General features: G+C 46.7%; 1 protein-coding gene across 1 annotated transcript in view; it reads right to left on the reverse strand.

Annotated features, from left to right (window-relative positions):
* Positions 1-11,976: 11,976 nt before the first annotated feature.
* Positions 11,977-21,745, reverse strand: part of LOC107107957 (intelectin-like protein) — a 17,074-nt gene continuing 7,305 nt past the window's right edge. The window contains exons 2-7 of the mRNA XM_015408329.1: positions 19,447-19,611; positions 18,806-19,053; positions 18,268-18,426; positions 14,472-14,592; positions 12,252-12,355; positions 11,977-12,129 (exon numbers count right to left, since the gene is read on the reverse strand). Of these exons, the coding sequence (XP_015263815.1) occupies positions 11,977-12,129; positions 12,252-12,355; positions 14,472-14,592; positions 18,268-18,426; positions 18,806-19,053; positions 19,447-19,611 (950 nt within the window). The remainder of the gene's footprint in view (positions 12,130-12,251; positions 12,356-14,471; positions 14,593-18,267; positions 18,427-18,805; positions 19,054-19,446; positions 19,612-21,745) is intronic.

Below are 21,745 nucleotides of genomic sequence, written 5' to 3' on the forward strand. Positions count from 1 at the left end.
CGGATGAAAGTTGGGGGGGCGTGGTAGGAAGTTGGGGGGCTAGGCCCTGAAATGCCCCACTGTAGCCACTGGCCTGTGTGGTAAGTGTTTTCTTAAGGGAGAAGGTTTTGAAAACCACCCATCTAGAAGCATGACAGCTGTAATGTATTGAAATGATTACATGAACCACCTCATAGGACTCCCATGTTAAGCTTCGAGCCAGACCAGGGCTCCTCTGAGCGAACTTCCTATTGGTCGCTTCGTAACAGCGACCAATCAGAACGATACCATTCCCTAGGAGGGAAAGACTCCCATTGGTCTTTATTCTAGCAATCTCATTGGTTGTTATTTGTAAATAGGCGTGGCTACATTAGCCCGGTTATGTTTAAAAGGAGCATAAGCTCCCACTGTTTTCTGTTCTGGTTTCTTACTGAGTTAGTGCTTGCTCATTACTTCCAATAAAGCTGAATCACTTGCTGAATCACTGTACGAGTCCTTTGTTAGCGCGATCTAACAATTGGCGACGAGGGTGGGATGTTAGAGCAGGTAGGCAGCCCTGCGGACATCCACACTTCGGACTCGGAAGAAAGCGGGCAGAGCACAGCAGCCGATCCGGCGGAGGCGCCACCAGCTCCGGTGCCCAAGTCTCCCACGATGGCTGGAAGCCAGAAGTTCGAGTGCTTCGAACCCTCCTCAGAAGACTGGGACTCCTACCTGTCCAGGTTCGAGTTCCATCTGGAGACCCACGACATCACCGATGAGGCGAAGAAACGAGCATGCCTCCTGAGTTCCTGCGGGAAGGGGACCTTCGACATAGCCAGGTCGTTGGTGGCCCCAACTGATATAAAGACTGTCACCTACGCTGACATCACGGAGAAGCTTAAGGCTCACTATTCTCCACAACCGTCGGAGATCGCCTGCCGGCACGCTTTTTACAAGCGGAACCAGGCCGGAGGCGAGACCATCGCAGATTTCGTGGCGGCCCTTCGCAAAGCCGCACGGCCATGTAATTTCCACAACGTGGAGGAAGCCCTCAGAGACCGTCTCGTCTGCGGTCTCAAAGATGAAAGGCTGCAACAGAGGCTGTTCGCCCGCACCACCCTGACCTGGGCAGTGGCCTACGAAGAGGCCGTGGCCGCGGAAGCAGCGGAGAAGTCCACGAAGGAGGTCCGCCAGCGGGTGGCAGAGCCCAGTATACACGCTCAACGAGACAGCGAGGGCGAAGACGCGGATGATGACGTCAACGCGGTTCGAGGCAAGCGGACCCCAGCGAAGACTACCAACGTCAAGCCTTGCTCCGGTTGTGGCGGGAAACACCAGCGCGACTCCTGTTGGGCTCGTGATGTCGACTGCAGAGCGTGTGGGCGGCGTGGTCATCTGGCCAGAGTCTGCAGATCAGCAAAGAAGGATCCCTCAACTAACAACCGGTCAGCGCAGAGGGGCACTCCAGTCAGCACCCAAGGCAAGACCCGTTCCTCAGCATCGGAAGCAAGCTGCCAGTTGACGGCGACCTTGTCGAGCGCATCGGCCGTAAATCGCACCAGCAGCCAGGGCAAGATCACCGTGACTCCACTCCTCGACGGCCGACCCTGTACAATGGAGGTGGACTCAGGATCGTCCGTGACGGTGATTTCTGCCGCGTCCTGGCGCCAGTTGTTCCCGAACCGAAGCCGGCGGCGGCTCCAGCCTGCGGGAACCAGAGTGTCCGACTTCCAGGGCAACCGAATTCCCTTGGCCGGACGGGACTCTGTTACTGTTGAGTATAAGGGGAAATGTGTTAAACTGTCATTCCTGATTGCAGAGGGAGACCGGGTTAACCTGCTAGGGTTAGATTGGTTTGAGCCATTGGGCATTGGTATTTCTGGGATTAACAGGATGTCTGAAAATAAATGGGGCATGCTGTACGACCTGTTCCCTGATGTATTTGCCGAAGGGTTGGGGAGGTACAAGGGCCCCCCGGTTGCGTTTGACTTAGATCCGTCAGTCAAACCTATTAGGTTGAAGTATCGGAAAGTACCTGTGTCTCTCAAACATAAGGTGGAAAAAGAGATTGACAAACTAGTTGAGCAAGGGGTTTTAGAGCCAGTACCATACAGCAAATGGGAGACCCCGATCGTAACCCCTGTCAAATCAGATGGGTCCATACGACTATGCGCCGATTACAAATGTACGATTAACAAGGCGCTGCAGCAACATTCGTACCCGGTCCCGGTAATAAGCCACATTTTGGCTTCCCTGGGGGGTGGCAAGATTTTCGCCAAATTTGACCTGGCCCAGGCATACCAGCAGTTGCCTGTCACCCCGGAGGCTGCCGAGGCCCAAACAATTGTAACCCACCAAGGGGCTTTTAAAGTGAACAGGCTGCAATTCGGGGTCAACGTAGCACCTGGGATTTTTCAGGGCCTCATGGAACGTCTACTAAGGGGGGTACCTGGCACAGTGCCCTATTTTGACGACGTGCTGATTGCGGGCGGGTCTGAACAGGAACTACTGGACCGGGTTAAAGAGGTCCTCAGGCGTTTTCAAAATGCCGGTCTCAGAGTTAAGCGCTCAAAATGCACGCTCGGGGTGGAAAGTGTGGACTTCCTGGGGTTTCGCATTGACGCAGAGGGAGTCCACCCCACGGATGAGAAGGTATCTGCAATCCAAAACGCCCCCAGGCCGGTGAGTAAGAAGGAGCTCCAATCCTTTTTAGGACTCCTGAATTTTTATCATGCGTTTTTACCGCATAAGGCATCAGTGGCGGCCCCTTTGCACGCGCTTTTGCACAAGGAGGCAAAATGGAAGTGGGGGCAGGCCGAGGAAAAGGCTTTTGTGGGAGTCAAGGAGCTGCTGACATCTAATGCCGTACTCACGCATTATGATGAACACAAGCTCCTGGTGTTAGCTGCTGACGCTTCACCTTTTGGAGTAGGCGCAGTTTTAAGCCATCTGATGCCTGATGGGAGCGAAGCGCCTATCGCTTTTTATTCTAGATCACTATCTGCGGCAGAGCGGAACTATGCCCAGATAGACAAGGAGGGTCTGGCGTTGGTAGCGGCTGTCAAAAAGTTCCATGATTTTATTTTTGGCAGACGATTTTTGCTGGTCACTGACCACAAGCCGCTACTGGGGATTTTTGCGCCCGATAAGCAATTGCCAAACATCATGTCCCCACGCATGCTTAGATGGGCGATATTTTTGCAGGCTTATGATTTTGACTTAGAGCACCGGCCTGGGAAAGCGATTGGGCATGCGGATGCCCTCAGCCGGTGCCCGGTGCCGGACATTGGCGCAGACCCTGCCCCCGCCTGTGAGGTCTTGGCAATTGAGGAGCTTCCTCGACCCCCGGTATCATCCAGGGACATTGCAGCACACACGGCCAAGGATAGCGTGCTGTCCCGAGTATTAAACTGGGTTTGGAGGGGGTGGCCGGTTGGAAGCGTTGAACCGGAGTTCGGCCCTTACAAAAGCCGTCAAAATGAACTATCCATTTCTAAGGGCTGTGTATTATGGGGGAACAGGGTGGTGGTTCCTGACAAACTCAGGACGAGAGTGTTAGAGTCGCTGCACGAGGGTCACCCCGGTATGGTACACACCAAAGCGTTGGCCAGAGGGTATGTCTGGTGGCCGGGGCTGGACAAAGAGATCGAAGAATGGGTACGAGGGTGTCCCAAATGCCAGCAAGTCAGACCCGATCCCCCACAAGCTACACCCCAAGGCTGGGAGTCATCTGGTAAACCCTGGGCCAGATTGCATATAGATTTTGCTGGCCCTCTCCAAGGGCAAATGTTCCTAATTGTGGTGGACGCTATGTCCAAATGGCTGGAGGTCGTGCATATGAAATCGACCACATCACTTGCTGTGATCCATGCGCTCCGCCGACTTTTTGCCACCCACGGGTTGCCTGACGTCATCGTCAGTGACAACGGGCCTCAATTTGTGTCTGAGGAATTTAGGCTCTTCCTCACGAGTAATGGCATACGCCAAATGACTTCGGCCCCTTTCCATCCGGCATCTAATGGCCAAGCCGAACGGATGGTCAGGACGGCCAAAGAGGCCCTGGGTAAAATGGACGAAGGGGACTGGAGCCAGAGGCTGGGCTCCTTTCTTTTGCTGCAGCACACCACCCCCTGTAGTGCTACAGGCCGTAGTCCGGCCGAATTGTTAATGGGGCGGAGACTCACGACCCGTTTGAACCGAATGCACCCAGACCTCACTGAAGAGCAATCCGAGCGTACCACGGCGCAACCGAAGGTGCGCATGTTTGAAAAAGGGGACAAGGTTTTCGCACGAAATTATGCAAACGGGCACTTATGGCTTCCTGGGGTTATATCCGACTCTGTGGGTACTCGAATGTATGTGGTGCAGTTAGCTGACGGTCGAATATGGCGGCGCCACATAGATCAGTTAAGGAGACGTTGGGCTAGGGACAGCGCTGACTCTCCGACGGCTGAATCCCCTGATGTCGAGTGGACACCCCCAGAGCAGGCGGTGAGTACCGAAAGGCCCGGTACTGTCCCCGAGTCAGGGCAGAACCCTGTGTGCGGGGCTGAAATCCCAGTCGAGTCTGTGCCTGATCCAGGCTGTAGTGAACCCCACTCTGACCCACAACCTTGTCTGCCCGTGGAGCCTGCACCGCTCCGCAGGTCCCAGCGTGCGCGGCAAATGCCGACTTACCTGAAGGACTATGAGTGTAAATACTGTTGGAATAACTGATGTACAAAGGTTGATTGCATGTATGTAAATAATAAAACAATTGGGATGATGGCTTAACTTAGGGGGGAGGAATTGTAATGTATTGAAATGATTACATGAACCACCTCATAGGACTCCCATGTTAAGCTTCGAGCCAGACCAGGGCTCCTCTGAGCGAACTTCCTATTGGTCGCTTCGTAACAGCGACCAATCAGAACGATACCATTCCCTAGGAGGGAAAGACTCCCATTGGTCTTTATTCTAGCAATCTCATTGGTTGTTATTTGTAAATAGGCGTGGCTACATTAGCCCGGTTATGTTTAAAAGGAGCATAAGCTCCCACTGTTTTCTGTTCTGGTTTCTTACTGAGTTAGTGCTTGCTCATTACTTCCAATAAAGCTGAATCACTTGCTGAATCACTGTACGAGTCCTTTGTTAGCGCGATCTAACAACAGCTCTCCGGTTCTGTACATGCAATTGCAGGCTACAATCTCTTTCATTTTGAACATGAGCTCCAGGAGTGGAAAAGGTCTCTCCTACTGCTTTTTAACTGAGCTGATTGTCAGTACAGCCACTCATCCCCAGGGATGATAAGTGGTAGTAGCTAATCTGTATGGACAGTTATTCAAATTGCACCCTAAATATTTTATCTCCTCCAAATGACCTGAAGCTTCCACTCATTTTTTTAATCAGAGGGGATAGTCTTAGAGGATAATTTGTAACAGACAGGATAGATCCCTTTAAGAGGCCCAACACGAAGGCCGTAGTAGTGAAAAAGGAAACCTTATATGGCTTAAAGAATATGTCTTGTGTAAACAGGCCAGAAGGGTATTTGTTAACAGAGGGAAAACAGCAGCAATAAAAATGCAACTTGGCAGGGAGTTTTCTGTGCAGTAATTGAGAGGGTCCAGCAGCTTTAAGGACCTCTTGAAAGCAGTGATGAATGTTCTTTTCTCTTCTGACAAACATATATTGTTCCCTTTCTTGCATCACATGTCACGTATGTTGGGTATGGAAAGAAAAGCTGAGTTCCTCGAACAACCAGTGTCTGCCTGCCTGCCAAATTTCCAAGAAGCTCAGGGCAGCGTACCTGGGTCTCTTATCTGCTATCCTCCCAACAACCCAGTTAGGTTAGAGGTCGCCTGCAGTGCCATCCTAAGCAGAGCCATACCCTAAGAAGGATATAATTCTGCTTAGGATGGTGTTCCCAGTTAACTTGATGATTGAGGGGGGGTACTTGTACCCAGTCCCTGGCCTCTCCAATCGTGTTAGAGAAAATGTAGAAAATGTAGCACTTGGGCAAGTGTGTGGGGTGGGCTGTACCACAGTATGGTTCTATATCTAATCCACTCGCCCCTCCCATTTATACTGAGACACAATTCCATTGATCTGTTTAATTGTACACAACGTTTGTTTTTAAAGGTGGGGATATTTTCAGGTTGCGTGGCTGCTAGAGCAGGTGAAATATCTTGCATTGTGATGAACCAGAAAGAACATTTCCATACTATATGCTACACAATAATGCCTTGGGACTGTTCTGTGTTTTTTTTGTCCAAGAGTTAGAATAATTTTATTGACAGACTTTGCCCTCTTGTGGTTATTGTCAGTAATTCACCATTACCATGTGTTTGAGAATGAGAGAAACCCCTGAGGCTTCCCACCTGTTCCTTATGCAACTTTTAAATAACTACATTATGAATGTGGTATATTCATTGTTAATCATAGAATCATAGAGTTGGAAGGGATCTCCAAGGGTCATCTAGTCCAACCCCCTGTACAATGCAGGAAATTCACAAATACCTTCACAAATACCTTCACAAATACCCCACATCCCCAGTGAAAAATACCCCAGGAAATTCACAAATACCCCACATGCCCAGTGACTCCTGCTCCATGCCCAGAAGATGACCAAAATAAAAACCCTCCAGGATACATCCCCACACACACACCCAGTGACCCCTGCTCTGTGCCCAGAAGGTGGCAAAAATAACCCCCTCCAGGATCCTCCTGAACCTGAAGTGGTGATCAGCATCCAGGGGTCATTTCCTGCAGGAGCACACAGGAGCCGAGCTCCAGCAGTAAAGAGCCCAGGGGGTGGGCACATGCAAAAAACCCCACCCCCTGCTCCCAGCAGCCCTCAGTCAGAGCAAGAAGCAACCAGGTAAGCTGCAGAGCCTTCCCTAGTCCAAAACAGTCCAGTGGCACCTTTAAGACCTTTAAGTTTTATTCAGGTACAAGCTCTCCCCTCCTCTGCGAGGACAGATATGCACGTTCCCCCTCCCCCAATAGCTGGCAATCCAAAACAGTCCAGTGGAGCCTGAGCAGTGTCAGAATGCAAGCCTCTTGGGTTATAATCTTTGGGATTGGGAGAAATAAAACAGACAGTATAAAATCCTTGTTAACATGAAATCGGGCAACTACTTTTGATTTTAAAAAGTCAGAAAGAGCTTACGTTAATGAATTTTAAGAAAAACAAAGTTTCAAAGGGTTTCAGTCTCAGTTTGGACAGTAATAATGACAAATTGAGTGGTGATACATGGGGGGAACTGAAGGAAACATTATTCATTAAACTTTTCAGAAAACATTTAGACACTTTTTGAGCATAAATCAATCCCCCTGTATCAGTTCAGTAGCAAAAGTAGCAACAGCTGCTAGACAGGCATTAATAGAGGTAATAGCCAAACATACATTTTTAATAAACAAAAGATACTCAAATATGTGATAACTTGCAAGCCACTGATTCATCTCCCTTTCAGAGTGACTCCTGAACACATTTTTTCCTATTTATATGAATAAGGTTTTCTAGGGAATGTTTTCCTAGCTTCTGTTATTATTCTTTGTATTGGCTCTGACAAACTGTCATTTACATCTACCCGCATGGTAGATGCTGATATCTTCCCCATGACATTTTAATTATGGAGGTAAATCTGGTTGTCTGGGCTAATAAAGGGATATGAATATGCACCTGATGATCTCCTATCTCATCTTGTAAAGGACTCTGGTTATTAATGGGATTCAAGGAAATGCATGACAGAACAGCATCTGTGTACGGTACATCTGAACAGCATTTGTGTACAGTACATTGTACATCTGTGTGCAGTACATCTCATACGCAGAGTATGAGATGCTACTGAATAGAATTTGTGGCACAACATGTTGAATCTTGTTACAGATAAGTCTATTGTAGGGGAAGCCCCATTTGTCTGAAAATTGGAAGGAGATGTTTGCACAGTAGTGTGTCTGCTCATGTTCTTCTGATGGGTCTCTGCTCAACTCATCTACTAAACTAAGTGTTCCATGTCTCTCCACTGGGAATTGCTTGGATCATGATTCTGTAATGGATACATCAGTCTCAAAAATCCTCCCCAAACCCTGTCCTCCCCAGGCTATACCCCCAAATATCCAGGAATTTATCATCCTGGAGTTGGCAACCCCAATGTGTTGTGAACATTATTGGTGGAGCTAATGCTGAAGCTCTGGAATGAGCATCTGCAGAAGGATTGTGACTGTCCACCAGCCTATTGACTGTACAGGTATACTAAGACAGCTCCTCTGACTCTTCATGGCTGGACTCTCATTATCGGTCTGGCCAAGAGAAGCCAACACTGTAACACTGAGGTGGGAAAAATCATTAGGGGAGGGAAGTCCCTTGCATTCTGATGTGCTGCTGTGTGAGTTCCTATGGCAATGAAAACTGGAAATTTACACAGAGTTGTCAAAATGCCTTGCTGACAAAAACATCCTCACTAATAGCACAAGTCACCCTACTAATTTCCCTTTAATTATTTCCACAAACCTTTACAGATTGATGAAACTTGTTTTGTCTTTTGTCCCTTATTATTTAACCGATTTAGAATTTAAGCTCTTCAGTGATGATGGGCTTTCCTCTTTTTCTTAGATGAAATTTTGGTGAAACAGTTTTTCTTTGGTGAAATTTTGTCAACCGCCCATGAATAATCTAAGCATGTTTGAGTATAAAGAGATGGCTCTGTCATCTGCTTAAAAACAAATCACATCTGTCTCTATTATAGTTGCTCTTATGGTGATTATACCTTTCTCTGGTTTAATAAATAAGAATACAGTAGAAATAAATTTGTTGATGGAGTCTGCCCTCTGGTGGTCACTTTCATCATTTACCATGATAGTGTGGATTTTAAAAAGGAAGAAAGCAGTGGACATTTGAATTGTGCGTTGACTGTATTTCACGGCACACTCAGTAAATCTGAAATATTAAAAAAAAATTCCTGGGAGAAATCCCCATTGAATAAAATGGGATTTACTTCTAAGTATACCTCCTAAAGATTTCTTCCTCAGTGTCATTGCCTTAGAGTTTCCTAGGCAAAATTATGCAAGTTGCTAAACCTTGCAAGGAGCTTACATTCTAAAACAGGCAATGGGGAAAACAAGAGTATGGAGGGATGTCTATTACCTAACATCATCTGAAGAAGTGAGCAGTTACACACGAAAGCTCATCCCCTGCCTCATATTTTGTTAGTCTTTAAGATGCTACTGGACTCTTGCTCTTTTCTTCTGCTACAGACAGACTAACACGGCTGCCCATCTTGATCTAATCTACCTAACTTGGTTAACAGTTGGGAATAAAGTTTCTGGTCTAGGCTGAGCGGAAAATAAGGGTTTATGGGTGGATGTGAGGGGAGAGAAAGAGGGTGGTATGCATGCCGTGACTTGGATAGGTCAGGACAGCCTGATCTTGGAAGCTAAGCAGCGCCATCCCTGTGTAGTACTTGAATGGGAGACCACTAAGGAAGTCCACGATTCCTACGCAGAGGCAGGCAGTGGCAAACCACCTCTGTTTGCCTCTGGCCTTGGAAACCCCATGAGGGGTTGCCATAAGTCGGATGCCGCTTGACCGCACTTTCCTCCACCACCACCACATGCATGTTTAGGGAATGTCTTCCACGCATGGGATTTCGTGTCCCGCTACCATTCTTTTTCTAGCCAGAGTGTCCTTCCTACTTTGCCCCCATCATCCTGTTCTTGAGGGCCCCTTGAGTCCCAAGAGCTGAACTTTGGGACATCTAGGCCTGCCGTGGGAAGGGGAGAGAAAAAAGTCCTTTCCACGAGCTTTGCATCATTCATTTTGTTGGCTATCAGCCATAGGGTCTGGCAAGGGAAAGTAGGAAACCGGGGAGCAAGTGGGGGGGATGATAGTTCTCCTTCAGCCCTGTTATAGCCTTTTTGATTCTATCCCAGTGCCTTCTGTTAGGCAAGATTTCCTTTTCCACAGCTTTCTGCATTATTATCCCAATTTTTAATAAGACATTTTTAATCAGACATTTCCCTAAAAACTCTCTTTTCCAATAAAAATCAGTGAAATCTTTCCTAACCCACTTTAATCTATTTAATCTTCTTCAGTCACAGCTGAGGAATCTGGCATTGCAATTGCATTTTAAGGTTGCCCTGCTTCCCTTTCCCTGCCAGCTAGGAAAGGGAATAAAGTCCTTGAACGGCAGCAGGGTAGAGCTTCACTCCATATCCATCACTGTAATGGACATTCTGCCCTCAACCACCTCACAGTTCTACCTTTGAGCTGGATCAAAGGAGGTTTCTTTTTGTTCTGGCTTGAAGGGGGGAAATATGTGAGCCAGATGGGGCATATCTGTTTTGGGAATGGTATCACCTGGATATTCCCAAATATTCTGGGGGCTTCCCATTGCCCGTGCAGGGGGGAAATTCCCATGTGGAAGGACCCTGGGTGAACAGATAATAGCAATTCTGCATTAAACTATTCCACCAACCACAGAGTAATCGTAGAGGGTGCTTTTGAGCATGTGAAGTAAAGGTCAGGCGTAACTTTGAGTAGGTGCCCAGTGCCTGTCCCTTGCGCCTGGGTTGCATCAACTGGGGACCAAGCAAGGACTTCCATGTGGGTCAGAAGAAGAGACGTCCTATTTTTCCAGACTCTCTACTGCATTTTCCATCTTCTCTTTGATTACTGTTGCTTTACAATGCATTATCCTCCTACTCAGGATGCCAGGGAGAAGTCTTACGTGTCTTTCAAATGCTTAGGCATATTTAGACAATGTAAGTGCTAATTCTCCAATTTGACGCTTCATTGACTAGATGGCATTTGAAACGACCATGGAATGAGTGAGCAAACACTGAGGTTCTCTGCGGAAATGCAGCTGGGATGATTCAGAATGCTTGCAGTTTTTGTTTGGGTGTGGAGAATGTCACCAAATTAGATGCATGCGTGTGTGTGTGTGCCACAGTCCACCGGAAGATATGTTTTTGACGTGGGAGATTCCTCAAAGCAGGGCCACAACTGATATGCCACAAGCCATAACTGTTGCCTCTAGCTGAGCAGAGATCACCCTCAGCAAGGCCTACTGAGAGCGTCTGGTTTGATACGTGGCCTCACACGAGGGAAAGAAAGTATTTCCTCGTCTATCTGTTCTGCAGGTGCTTGATTAGTTCTTCATTTCTGACTGGCACAGTAGTAGCGCTGTGGTTAAGAGTGGCGGACTCTAATCTGGAGAACTAGGTTTGATTCCCCACTCCTCCACATGAAGCCTGCTGGGTGACCTTGGGCCAGTCACAGTCTTCTCTGAATTCTTTCAGCCCCACCTACCTCACAAGGTGCCTGTTAGGAGGAGAGCAAGGGAAGATGTTTGTAAGCCACTTTGAGACTCCTTAAGGTAGAAAAAAAGTGGGGTATAAAAACCAACTCTTCTTCTTCTAGTAGTCTGGACTGTACTCCTGTATGTGGTGGCCTGAGAAGCCCTGTAGCTGGGGAATTTTGGGGAAGGGGCCTCAGGGGGGGCCTCCAGCTAATTAAATCAAAGCACAGTTCAGGTGGTAAGTTGGGGCACTTTGGGGGCAGCCTGGGAGGAAGGGGGCCCAGAAGAAACACTAGGGGGCCAGGCCCCGTGGGCCCCACATTAACTACGGGCCAGCCTGAGATCATACACAGATGGCACATTTGGTAGCAGAGGACTTGTAAGAATGCACAACAGATAGAATTGGAACTGGTCTGCTGCACCCCGGACCTGGTCCTAGAATTTTTTATTTCATGAAACGGTGGCCCTGTTTATCCATAGATTGTGCATAATAATAATAACTGATATGATTTCACTAAGGTTTCTCCCGAACCTGTTAATCTGCCCAACAGTTGATAGGAGTAGTAAGAGATGATCCCAACTGATTCTTGGTCCATAAAAGGGAGAAATGATGACACTGACGCAAAAGGTTGTTATTCATATTGTTTTATTTGTAATTGGTTGGCTTCCAAACCAGGAGGAAAACGTACAAATTTCAAGGGAATGGCTCTTGTGCTTGTTCCTGTTGGCCGTTTTAGTATCAGTGGTAAAAGATCAGCATTGCAGATTCCAATAATTGTTTGGAAACACTCCAGCCACTGTGAGTCCCATAGCCATCCCAGTCGAAGGAAGTGTAGTCGCCACACTGCCGTGGATTTCCTTGTGGAAAATATCCTCCACCGCCAACACAGGACTGAGGAAAATGAAAATGGGGATAGTCTAGGTTGGAATCTAAAGGGGGGCAAATGTTCAGCATTGCTGATGGAATAAGCCAGTCCCAAATATCAGCACACTGCCTTTAAACCACCTACTCACATGTTCTGAGTTGCATCCTGTGACTCTAACTCCAGCGCACAGAGCCATGGCTGCTTTTTCATTATTAAACACCCGGAACTGAATGAAGCCAGGTTCAATCTGAGCTGGAAAGATAAAGACATAAACAGCAGGGAGGTTTCTTTGCTCCAGGAACTTGGTATTTGATAGCTGTATGGTTTGGTTCAGACCTAATAGTGAACTAATGCTTTCTGTTATGTCCCAATCAGCAAACAATGGTTTGCACTTTCCATGCAAATCAGGATTCCAAGTCTGGAACAATCCTATGCTTTGGAATCTTGGTTTGCAGGACAAAATGCATGCCTTAGTTTGTTTGTTTTTTGGGTGTGATTACAAACTATGGTTTGCCAAGAATCCTGAAAAGTCTAATTCACCGTGTGTGATAAGATGCAAGTGAAGGGGTGTGCAAGTCCAAGAATCAACCAAGCTCATACCTACTGGGGCAAACTGTGGTTCAGTGTGGACATCAGGCCATGGTTTTTGTTAGTCATGGTTTACAACCCAAGCCATGGGTGAACTTCCAAATGTACAACAGCAAGCCATGGTTTAGAACTGCTGGCCCACTTTCATTTACCGCCCAACCTGCACTTTCATTAGTTCATTCTTGTTTCCACTGAGTATAATCTCTGGAGGAGGAGCAACAGCCGTCACTCTGGTCTGTCAGTTCAAACATCCTGGCTGCTTCCACAGAGATATTTTGCCCAGGTGTTACACAGCATACCCCCCCCTTTTTTTGCCGAGAGCTTCCACTGGACTCTGTGCTCTTCCTAAGCATGATGTGTGGGGCTCCCAGGGCTTTCCCATTTAAGCCAGAGCAAAAGAAAAAACCTCCTTTGCTGCAGCCTAAAGGGGAAATGCAGGGTGGCTGTAGGTAGAGCCAACCGAGGGAGGGGGCTGAGCTAAATGGCAACACTATGCTCCATTCCCATAATCATACACACTTTTGTTGTTGTTACAACAGAGTCGTGACCCTTAGAACACCTTTCTGGGCTGTGTGGGAGTCTGGCAAGAGTGTGATTCTATGGAGCAGCATGGAGAACAGCAAGCGGCACAGAGATGGGGCACGTGAATACTATTGCTGTTCATCTCCATCTGCTGCTACTGTTTCCAGGGTGTGTGTGTGTCCCACCCCATGTGGAAACAGCCCTTGTCAAATTCATATTGAACACAAGCCATGACTCACAAAAACCCACCTGATTCTGGTTTGCTGTCTTGGTTTGCCAATTCAAGCCAAACCATCGTTAAGCTAGTCTGGCATGATCTCTGAAATGAGCCTATAATTAATTAAAATGTTCCTAACCTGCTTTTTGATTTTGTAAAACCTCCAAGATAGGTTATATTTGTTTGAATCATGTATGAAGTAGTTTGATCCTTTAGAATCCTACACAAATTGGGCCCAAATTCCATAGAGATTTAAACTATGTCCCATTGAATATTCTGCTGTCCTGCTGGTTACATCCTCTGTGCACCAAGCCCATGCTTCAAAGGTATGTAGAATGGCTGCCCTCACCTGTGGAATTCCTTGCCCCTAGGGACTTGAGACTGCTTAGCTCTGAAAGCTTTGTAAAGCTTATTCTACTCATGCTGGGTTTCAGTGGCTAGGGATGAATCCAAACTGATGTCGCAGAAGAAAGGGGGGTGGTTAGCATTTTTTGGAGGAAGCTGGTTAAAAATAGTTCTTGGATCTCTCCTTTAAAAACTGTAGCTAGTTCCAAATCTTAGGTATAAGACAGACATTGCAGTAAATATATACAGTATTTGACATGTCTTATATTTCATAATCTTGGTAAGGCTGGAACCTAGGTCAGTTCCTAGCAGCAATGAAAGACAAGCAAGGTCTGTGTAATATTATGCAAATACAACTGATAGTGAAGAACATCATCAAACCCCAGACAACTTTGCAGTGCCCAAAGTTGACTTTAACCATCTGTCACCCAATTGTCATTAGCCAATCAGAAAACACTTCCTGAAACTGAAATGACCATCCAGTCAGGGGACTCCTATATAGTTAAATGACATATTAAAAAATCTTGTATAGGAAAGTCAAAACTAGGTTATGGTAGCAATTTAAAATTCTGGGATTCTTTATTTTAATCTCTGCAAGACTTTGACTTTGATCCATTCTTGTATTCCAAACCCAAGTCATCCAGTGCTTTGGTCAATTTCTGCAGAGCATTTCACTGTGGCAAACAAATCACTTACCTCGAGCATTTGGAGCATAAAAGAAAGATGTCTGCTCGGCATTACCGTGGTCGTAGAAAACTGGTACAGAAGGTCCGTTGTTATCTGCACAGGTGCCAATTCCAAACTTTACTGGGTATTTCTACAAAGGCAAGCAAATGGCAAAGAAAAGCAAGCATGATGTAGTGGTTAGAGCAGGGGTCATTTCATAGAAAAAGAGCTAGGGGAACTCATTAGCATAACTTATTAGCATATGCCACACACCCTGACATCAGGAGCCCGGCGGAGGCCAGCGGGAGTGTGAGGAAGCCCCGCCAAGGCCCTCCCTGACCCCAGGCAGGCAGGGGTGGGGAGAGGCGGGGGGGAAGCAACTTACCCTCCCTCTTCTCCTGCCTCCTCCTGGCTGAATGAGGGCTGGAAGCGGGGCGGCCGAAAGCAGGGGGCGGGGCTTTGTCATGTGCCCCGCCCCCCAGCACCTCACCCGGGGGAACTGCGTTCTCCCGCGTTCCCCCCTGAAATGACCTCTGGGTTAGAGAGCTGGGTTAGGATCTGGGAGACTGGGGTTCAGATTCCCACTCTGCAATGAAACACTGGGAGACCTTGCTCTAGTCAGCCTAACTGACTTCACAGGGTTGTTGTGCAAATGAGATGGAGGGAGAGAAAAACCGTGTATGCTGCCTCAAGTTCTTGGGACGAAAGGTCAGATAAAAATGTGTGTGTGTGTGTGTGAGAGAGAGAGAGAGACATTGATCGATCTCACTGAAGGGGGTGGGGGAAAGGTCCCCAGAGCAGATATGGTAGCCTTCCATATGAGGCCGGGAATAAAAATAAAAGGGGGGGGGGGAAGCTAGCCTTGGAAAAAGAGTTAGCTTGGAAAACATGTTTTTAATGCTATCTTCATAGAACAGCTGGCTAATCTTGTGATCTCTGTCCTGGCTCCAGGACCAAAAGCGTGCAGCATAAGAGATCCATTATTACATTTCTCAGCTTTTCCCTCCTAAACTTCTCAGCTATCTTGAGGCTACAAATTAGGTCAGAAGAGCAGCATTGGGGGAAGGAGAGCAACTCTTGAGCTGGGAATTTTTTGGAGATTTGAAGGTGAAGTCTACGGTGGGCAGGGTTTGGGGAGGGGAGGGAGTTCAGTGGGGCATAATGCCGTAGAGTCCAACTTCCAAAGCGGACATTTTCTCCAGGGGAACTGATGTCTGTAAGTCTGGAGAACAGTTGCCATTCCAGGCCCCAAGGGAAGATGTTTTAAACTCTCCCCCGCCCCCCATCTAATCAAAATGATCCTACTCTTCCCTCAAGCTACTGTTACTCTTGTTAGCTGGTTATCAGTGATCACTGGCCACTGAGACCAGGGTTTCCTTATAAAATATTTTAACCTATTCTGCTGGTGTCAGGATGGATTTGGGTCCAATACTGTTTTCCTTAGGGATGAGTAACACAGGGAAAATACAGGTATAGTGTCTGTATTTTTTCCCTAGCAAATAGGTCTAACAGCTTGAGTGGTGATTTAGATCAAGGAAATGGCATGGGAGGAAAGAATTAAATATCCCCTCCCTCAGAGCTGCATCCCCAGTTACATCAACTGCTCTGAAGTAAAGAATGACAATCAATGAAATTGATGAGCAGTTAGAAGGGATAAAAGGAAGTACTTCTTCACCCAAAGAGTGATTAACACATGGAATTCACAGCCACGGGAGGTGGCGGCAGCTACAAGCATGGACCATGGACGGCTTCAAGAGGGAATTAGATAAACATGTGGAGCAGAAGTCCATCAGTGGCTATTAGCTACAAGGTATAGATAGCTACTGCCAACCTAGCAGTTCGAAAGCAAGAAATTGCAAGTAGATAAATAGGTACCACTTCAGTGGGAAGGTAACAGCGTTCCATGCGCCTTGGTGTTTAGTCATGCCAGCCACATGACCACGGAAATGTCTTTGGACAGCGCTGGCTCTTCAGCTTTGAAACGGAGATGAGCACGGCAACCCTAGAGTCGGATTCGACTGGCTTTCGAGCAAGGGAACCTTTACCTTTTATAGATAGGAACTCACAGGCTGGGGCAGGTGATGCTCTGTATTCTTGGTGTTTGAGGGGAGGGGGCAACAGTGGGAGGGCTTCTAGTGTCCTGGCCCCACTGCTGGACCTCCTGATGGCACCTGGTATTTTTGGCCACTGTGTGACAGAGTGTTAGACTGGATGGGCCATTGGCCTGATCCAACATTGGCTTCTCTTATGTTCTTAAAGAAAAAAATATTAATCTGATCATGTACCATCTGTTTTAACCCTCAGCCATTGGTCACTGAGACCCGGAAGAGGTTTCCTTGTAAAATATTTTATCTTATTCTAGTGGTGTCAGGATGGATTTAGGTCCACTACTGTTTCCCTTAGCTGGGACTCTGAGTAAATTTACACACAATTGTGTTAAGAAGAAGAAGAAGAGGGGGGGGGAGGAGATATTATTTATACCCCGCCCTTCACTACCCAAAGGAGTCTCAGAGTGACTTACAAACTCCTTTCCCTTCCCCTTCCCCTCCCCACAACACACACCCTGTGAGATAGGTGGGGCTGAGAGAGCTCTGACAGAAACTGCTCTTTTTCGAGAACAGCTGTGCCAGGACTATGGCTTGCCCAATATCATCCAGCAGGTGCAAGTGGAGGAGTAGGGAATCAAACTCGGTTCTCCCAGATTAGAGTCCAAGCACTTAACCACTACGCCAAACTGGCTCTCTTAGAGTTTTAGAGTTAGTGTCTTAGGGGTTGTTATGGGTTTGTCTGTTTAGTGTGCATGGTTTGGCCTGAAAGGATTGGAATTAGGGCCTATAACAAAAGAATGCCCATGTTCCTCTAAAGGTATTAATTGTTAGGCAATCGTTCTGTTCAAGGACCCACTTGAGCTTCCATAGGAGGATGACTGACATCTCCTCCAGTTGAGGTAAGGAGGCAGAGGAGTGTATATTTGTGTTTGAAGAAACAGCATTTTGAATCTGAGTGAGGGATGCAAGAGCTGAGAGAAAGGGAAGGAGAGAGAGGGAGTAAACTGAGCTGGATGAAAGGTGAAGCCTGTTGGGGTGTAGGCTGTCTCCTTCTGGGAACCTACAGTGGAGCAGTGAACCAGCTGCCCTGCAGAAATGCCTTTTTGCCCCTTCCTGTAATAGGTTTGTTCTCTCTGTAATAGGTTTGCCCCATCCCCATCTCCTGCACCCTGCCACTGTTTAGGCTTGCCCGTTTACTTGCAGGGGCATGGGATCTCCCACCCCCAGCTTCCGTTCCCATCTCCTGTTGAGTTAGGCAGCAGGATGTAATGCCCTGGTGAAGAGGACATGACTGGCATCCCCAGCACAATAATGTTATTTCTGGCATGGCCCGGAAATAATGTCGTCATTATGATCTAGCATTTGCCTAAAACTCTGTTTAAACCACAGAGTTTGGGATGAATGTTAGAGCATCACCTTGGACTGATGATGTCACTTCCAGGTCACATTGGAAGTGGCATCATTGCACCAAGGACACCATCCTCCCCCCCCCCCTAGTCCAGAAGTCCCTGCCTTCCCCATCTCTTGCCAAGCAACGCTAATCCTTAAATGAAGACCATATTACAAAGACACAATAAGCCTTCAATGTTCTCGTATCAAGAGGGAATCAGCTAGAGCCAGTGGACCTTCTCAGCACTCAGAGAAGCAGCGAGCATGTAACAATATTCTGAATTTCCTAGTTTCTTGAGCTCAGTCAGTTCCACCCTTTTATGAAAGTGCCACACTTACTTACACTTTTCAAAGTCCCAAATGTTCAATCATTGGGCAACCATCCTTACCTGGTAGAGTCTAAGAAGGTTCCCCCCTTCAGCAGACAAGAAGCCCGTCTCAGTGTGATACCGCAAGATGGCAGCATCCCGCCATTCCTTCATAGGGGTGTTGTTGGGGATGTGCCATATGGCCAAATCCCGTGCTTCAAGATCATAATAGCCAGGATTCTAGAATGGGGGGAAAAAACCCTCTGAGGGAAAAGCATGGTTGTGCCTAAATCCCAGATTAAGATACGATTGGAAGCTGGAATGCTGGAATCAGTGGGACTCTCCTGGGGGCAGGGAATCGTCTCCTGTTGACATCTGATGTCACGACATTACTTCCAGTTTGCACCAGAAGTGACATCATGACACTCTAGGAACTCATTCATCATCCTGCTGGAGCAAAGAGGCCTGGTAAGGCCTGCCAGCATCTTTTGTTTCCAGAATGATATACACATTCACACCAATCAGACTGTGGTTGACATGTGTATGTCAGAGAACTGCATCTCTTAACCTTCCAACCAGGAAGGGGTAGCAATGCATGCATACGAAAAAAGAGACTCGCCTTGAAATCGTCACTAGTTGAGGCCATGGCAGATCCAAAAGTCGCATTGTTAGCCCAGTTGCCATCCCCCTGGGGGTAGTTGCTGTTGCTCCCTTGTTGGCTAGACCAGCGGTCTCCCGGAGTACACTTCCCATATATGTTGTTCTCGTGGATGCTGGCCACCAACGTCCAGCCGCCTCCATTGGTAGTCATGTCACAGAAGGTTTGGTAGACCTCGCCATCTTCCGTGGCCAGGTAATACAAGCCATCTGCAGGAAGACAGACCATGCACCTAGTGTCTCATTTAAATTAGGTGTATATGTCAAGTGCTGTTAAGTCACTTCCAACTTATGACACATCCTTACACTTAAGAGTCTTTTCTAGCTCCTTCATGGCTGCCCTTCCAAGTCTCAATCTCCTTCTAACTTCCTGGTTACAATTACCCTTTTGGTTGATGATGGAGCCAAGGAATAGAAAATCTTTGACGATTTAAATTGGGTACATTCAGTCATTCAGGGATGGTTCCAGTTTTAGGGAGCCCTGGACAAAATGCAGATTAACTTTCACATGACCTTCACCTCATTGTTTCCACACAATTCTGTCTCATTCCTTTTGAAGATATTGCTCCTAACACGTCTCCCGTCCTTTTCTGTCTCACCCACCTGCAGCTCCTTCTAGCGCTGTTTTGATTTCCTTGCAGCTTCGAGGCAGGGTCTGGAGCAGGTTGGGGGGCAGGCCCTGATCGTTCTGGAAACAAGTGGCATCTTCCCACTTGACCAGCAGTCTGAAAATGTCCCGTTTTAGCGAGGTCACACAGCCACTGCTATCTGCAAGGAAAGGATTGATTAGGGAAGAAAGAGAAGAAGCATTCATTCATGACAGTGGGTGAAGAAGTACTTTTTTGTACTGTCCATAAACTTGACTAGGTGCCCCTGAGTTTTATTTACTATTATGGGAGAGGAAGGACAAAGTCCACTTTCTCTGTTCCATATATCATTATATAAACCTCTGTCATGTCCCCCATCCTAATAAACTGTAACACCTTAGCCTTATTTTATAGGGAAGGTGCTCCACCTCCCTGATTTTGCTAGATTCGAGTCCAGTAGCACCTTAGAGACCAGCCAGATCTTTGGGTGATGAGCTTTTGAGAGTCAGACCTCCCTTTGCATGTGATGAAGGGAGCTTTGCCTCTCAAAAGCGTGTACCTTGAAAATCTTGTTGGTCTGTCAGGTGCTACCGGACTCAAATCTAGCTCTTCTACTGCAGACCAGCACGACCACCCTCCCGAAACTCCCTTAATTTTGGCAGCCCTTTTCTGCACCCTCTCCCTTATCCTTTATAAGATATGGCAGTCAGGGCCGTACACAGTATTCCAAGTGCAGCTGCACCGCAGATTTATATATTCTGCTTTCACACACTTTCCTAATAACCCCTAGGACAGAATTTGCTTTTTCATGACTACTTCACACTGAGTTGGCATTGTCACTGAGCTGTTCTCCATGACATAGAGGGACCAGATCTCCCACTACTGCATGGGATCCCCCCCCCCATGCCCTGTCTAGCAGGATAAATTTGGGTGGAAAAGCAACAATACAGTCATGTAACTGGAAGCAGCATCACATGATGCTGGTAGACTTTAGCAATCCAGTTGGGTGAGAGATTTTTTTTTGAGAAATAAAATATGTATTTATTACAAAGTGCACTAAAACTATACTTTAAAAACATTGGCACCATCTGCCCTTGAAGTGGTATTTGAACTAAGACGTCCTGAATCTATATAACCTGATACATTTCAATTGGTTAAAAGCCTTCAACCAATAAAACGGGACCAATAATTCAATATATCTAACTTGATAACCTTCAACCACATTAAAACAGGACCAAACATGTTTCGGCTTCCAAGGCCTTCCTCAGTGGTCATATTTTTGTATACACATGCACACTATGACATATAAACATGTGTTAGTGCCAAGGCAGGTTGGGTTGATTATAAGGCATTCCAAATCTCCCATGTGGCAATAGAATTGGGTTGTGTGAGGGTTTTCTTAAACGTTTAAGCACACACATCCAAGTAATGCAGGTTTAATATTTCTGACCATGGCTTTCAGAACTCTCAGAGTGTACATATATGTATCAACCTTTATACGATAGATTATGGATTGACCCAATGTTTTAGTGCCCTTTGTAATAAATACATATATTTTGTTTAATATATTTCTCTTTTTTTCCTACCACCCTATGTTTGGGTACCCAATCTTGTTGTTTCTTAAGATTGTTTTTTTCCCCTTTCTGTTTTTACACTTTAGCAATCCTCCAAAACTCTGTGGTAAAGCCATAGAATTTGGGGATTTGCTAGCGTCCCAGGGACAGGAGACAGCTCCTTTTACAGGACTGGAATTGACATTGCAGTGTTACATGATGCCATGCAGTGCCTAGCTGCATCCCCACTATGGCAATCCTATTATAACCCCAAGAAACCTTGCTTGGCTATTTATCACCAATTCAGACTCAGTCAACTTACATGTAAATAGTTAAGGTTGGTTTTGGATCCCAGTTTGCATCACTTTGCATTAATTTATGTTGAACCTCATTGTGTTGACTAATTTGTTTGGAGAGATCCTTTTAGACCTCTTTGGAAGAGGGTGGACAGAGTGGAACACAGGTAAAGTCCTCATAGGACACAAACCTGTCGTATGTTTAACAAGTAGGAAGATGTGTATGATCTAGTTAAAGGTACTCCTAGCAACACTGTCAGCAAGCTGTCATGATTTGTTCATTGTATATATGCTTCACCTGTTGGGACCTCTTAACATGCAATGCTTTCTGTATTAACTCATATGTTGATAGTTGTTGCCTAGTGACCCATGCGCATGCTCATAAACGGCAAGCTTGTTAGCGTAACGCAGAAACACTTCAAGGGCAGGTGGGAGATAAGGGAGCTCGCTTATGTCTACCGATATC

The sequence above is a fragment of the Gekko japonicus genome, unplaced genomic scaffold (genome assembly GCF_001447785.1).
Source record: "Gekko japonicus isolate JY-2015 unplaced genomic scaffold, Gekko_japonicus_V1.1 scaffold457, whole genome shotgun sequence".
In the NCBI taxonomy this organism is placed as follows: domain Eukaryota; kingdom Metazoa; phylum Chordata; class Lepidosauria; order Squamata; family Gekkonidae; genus Gekko; species Gekko japonicus.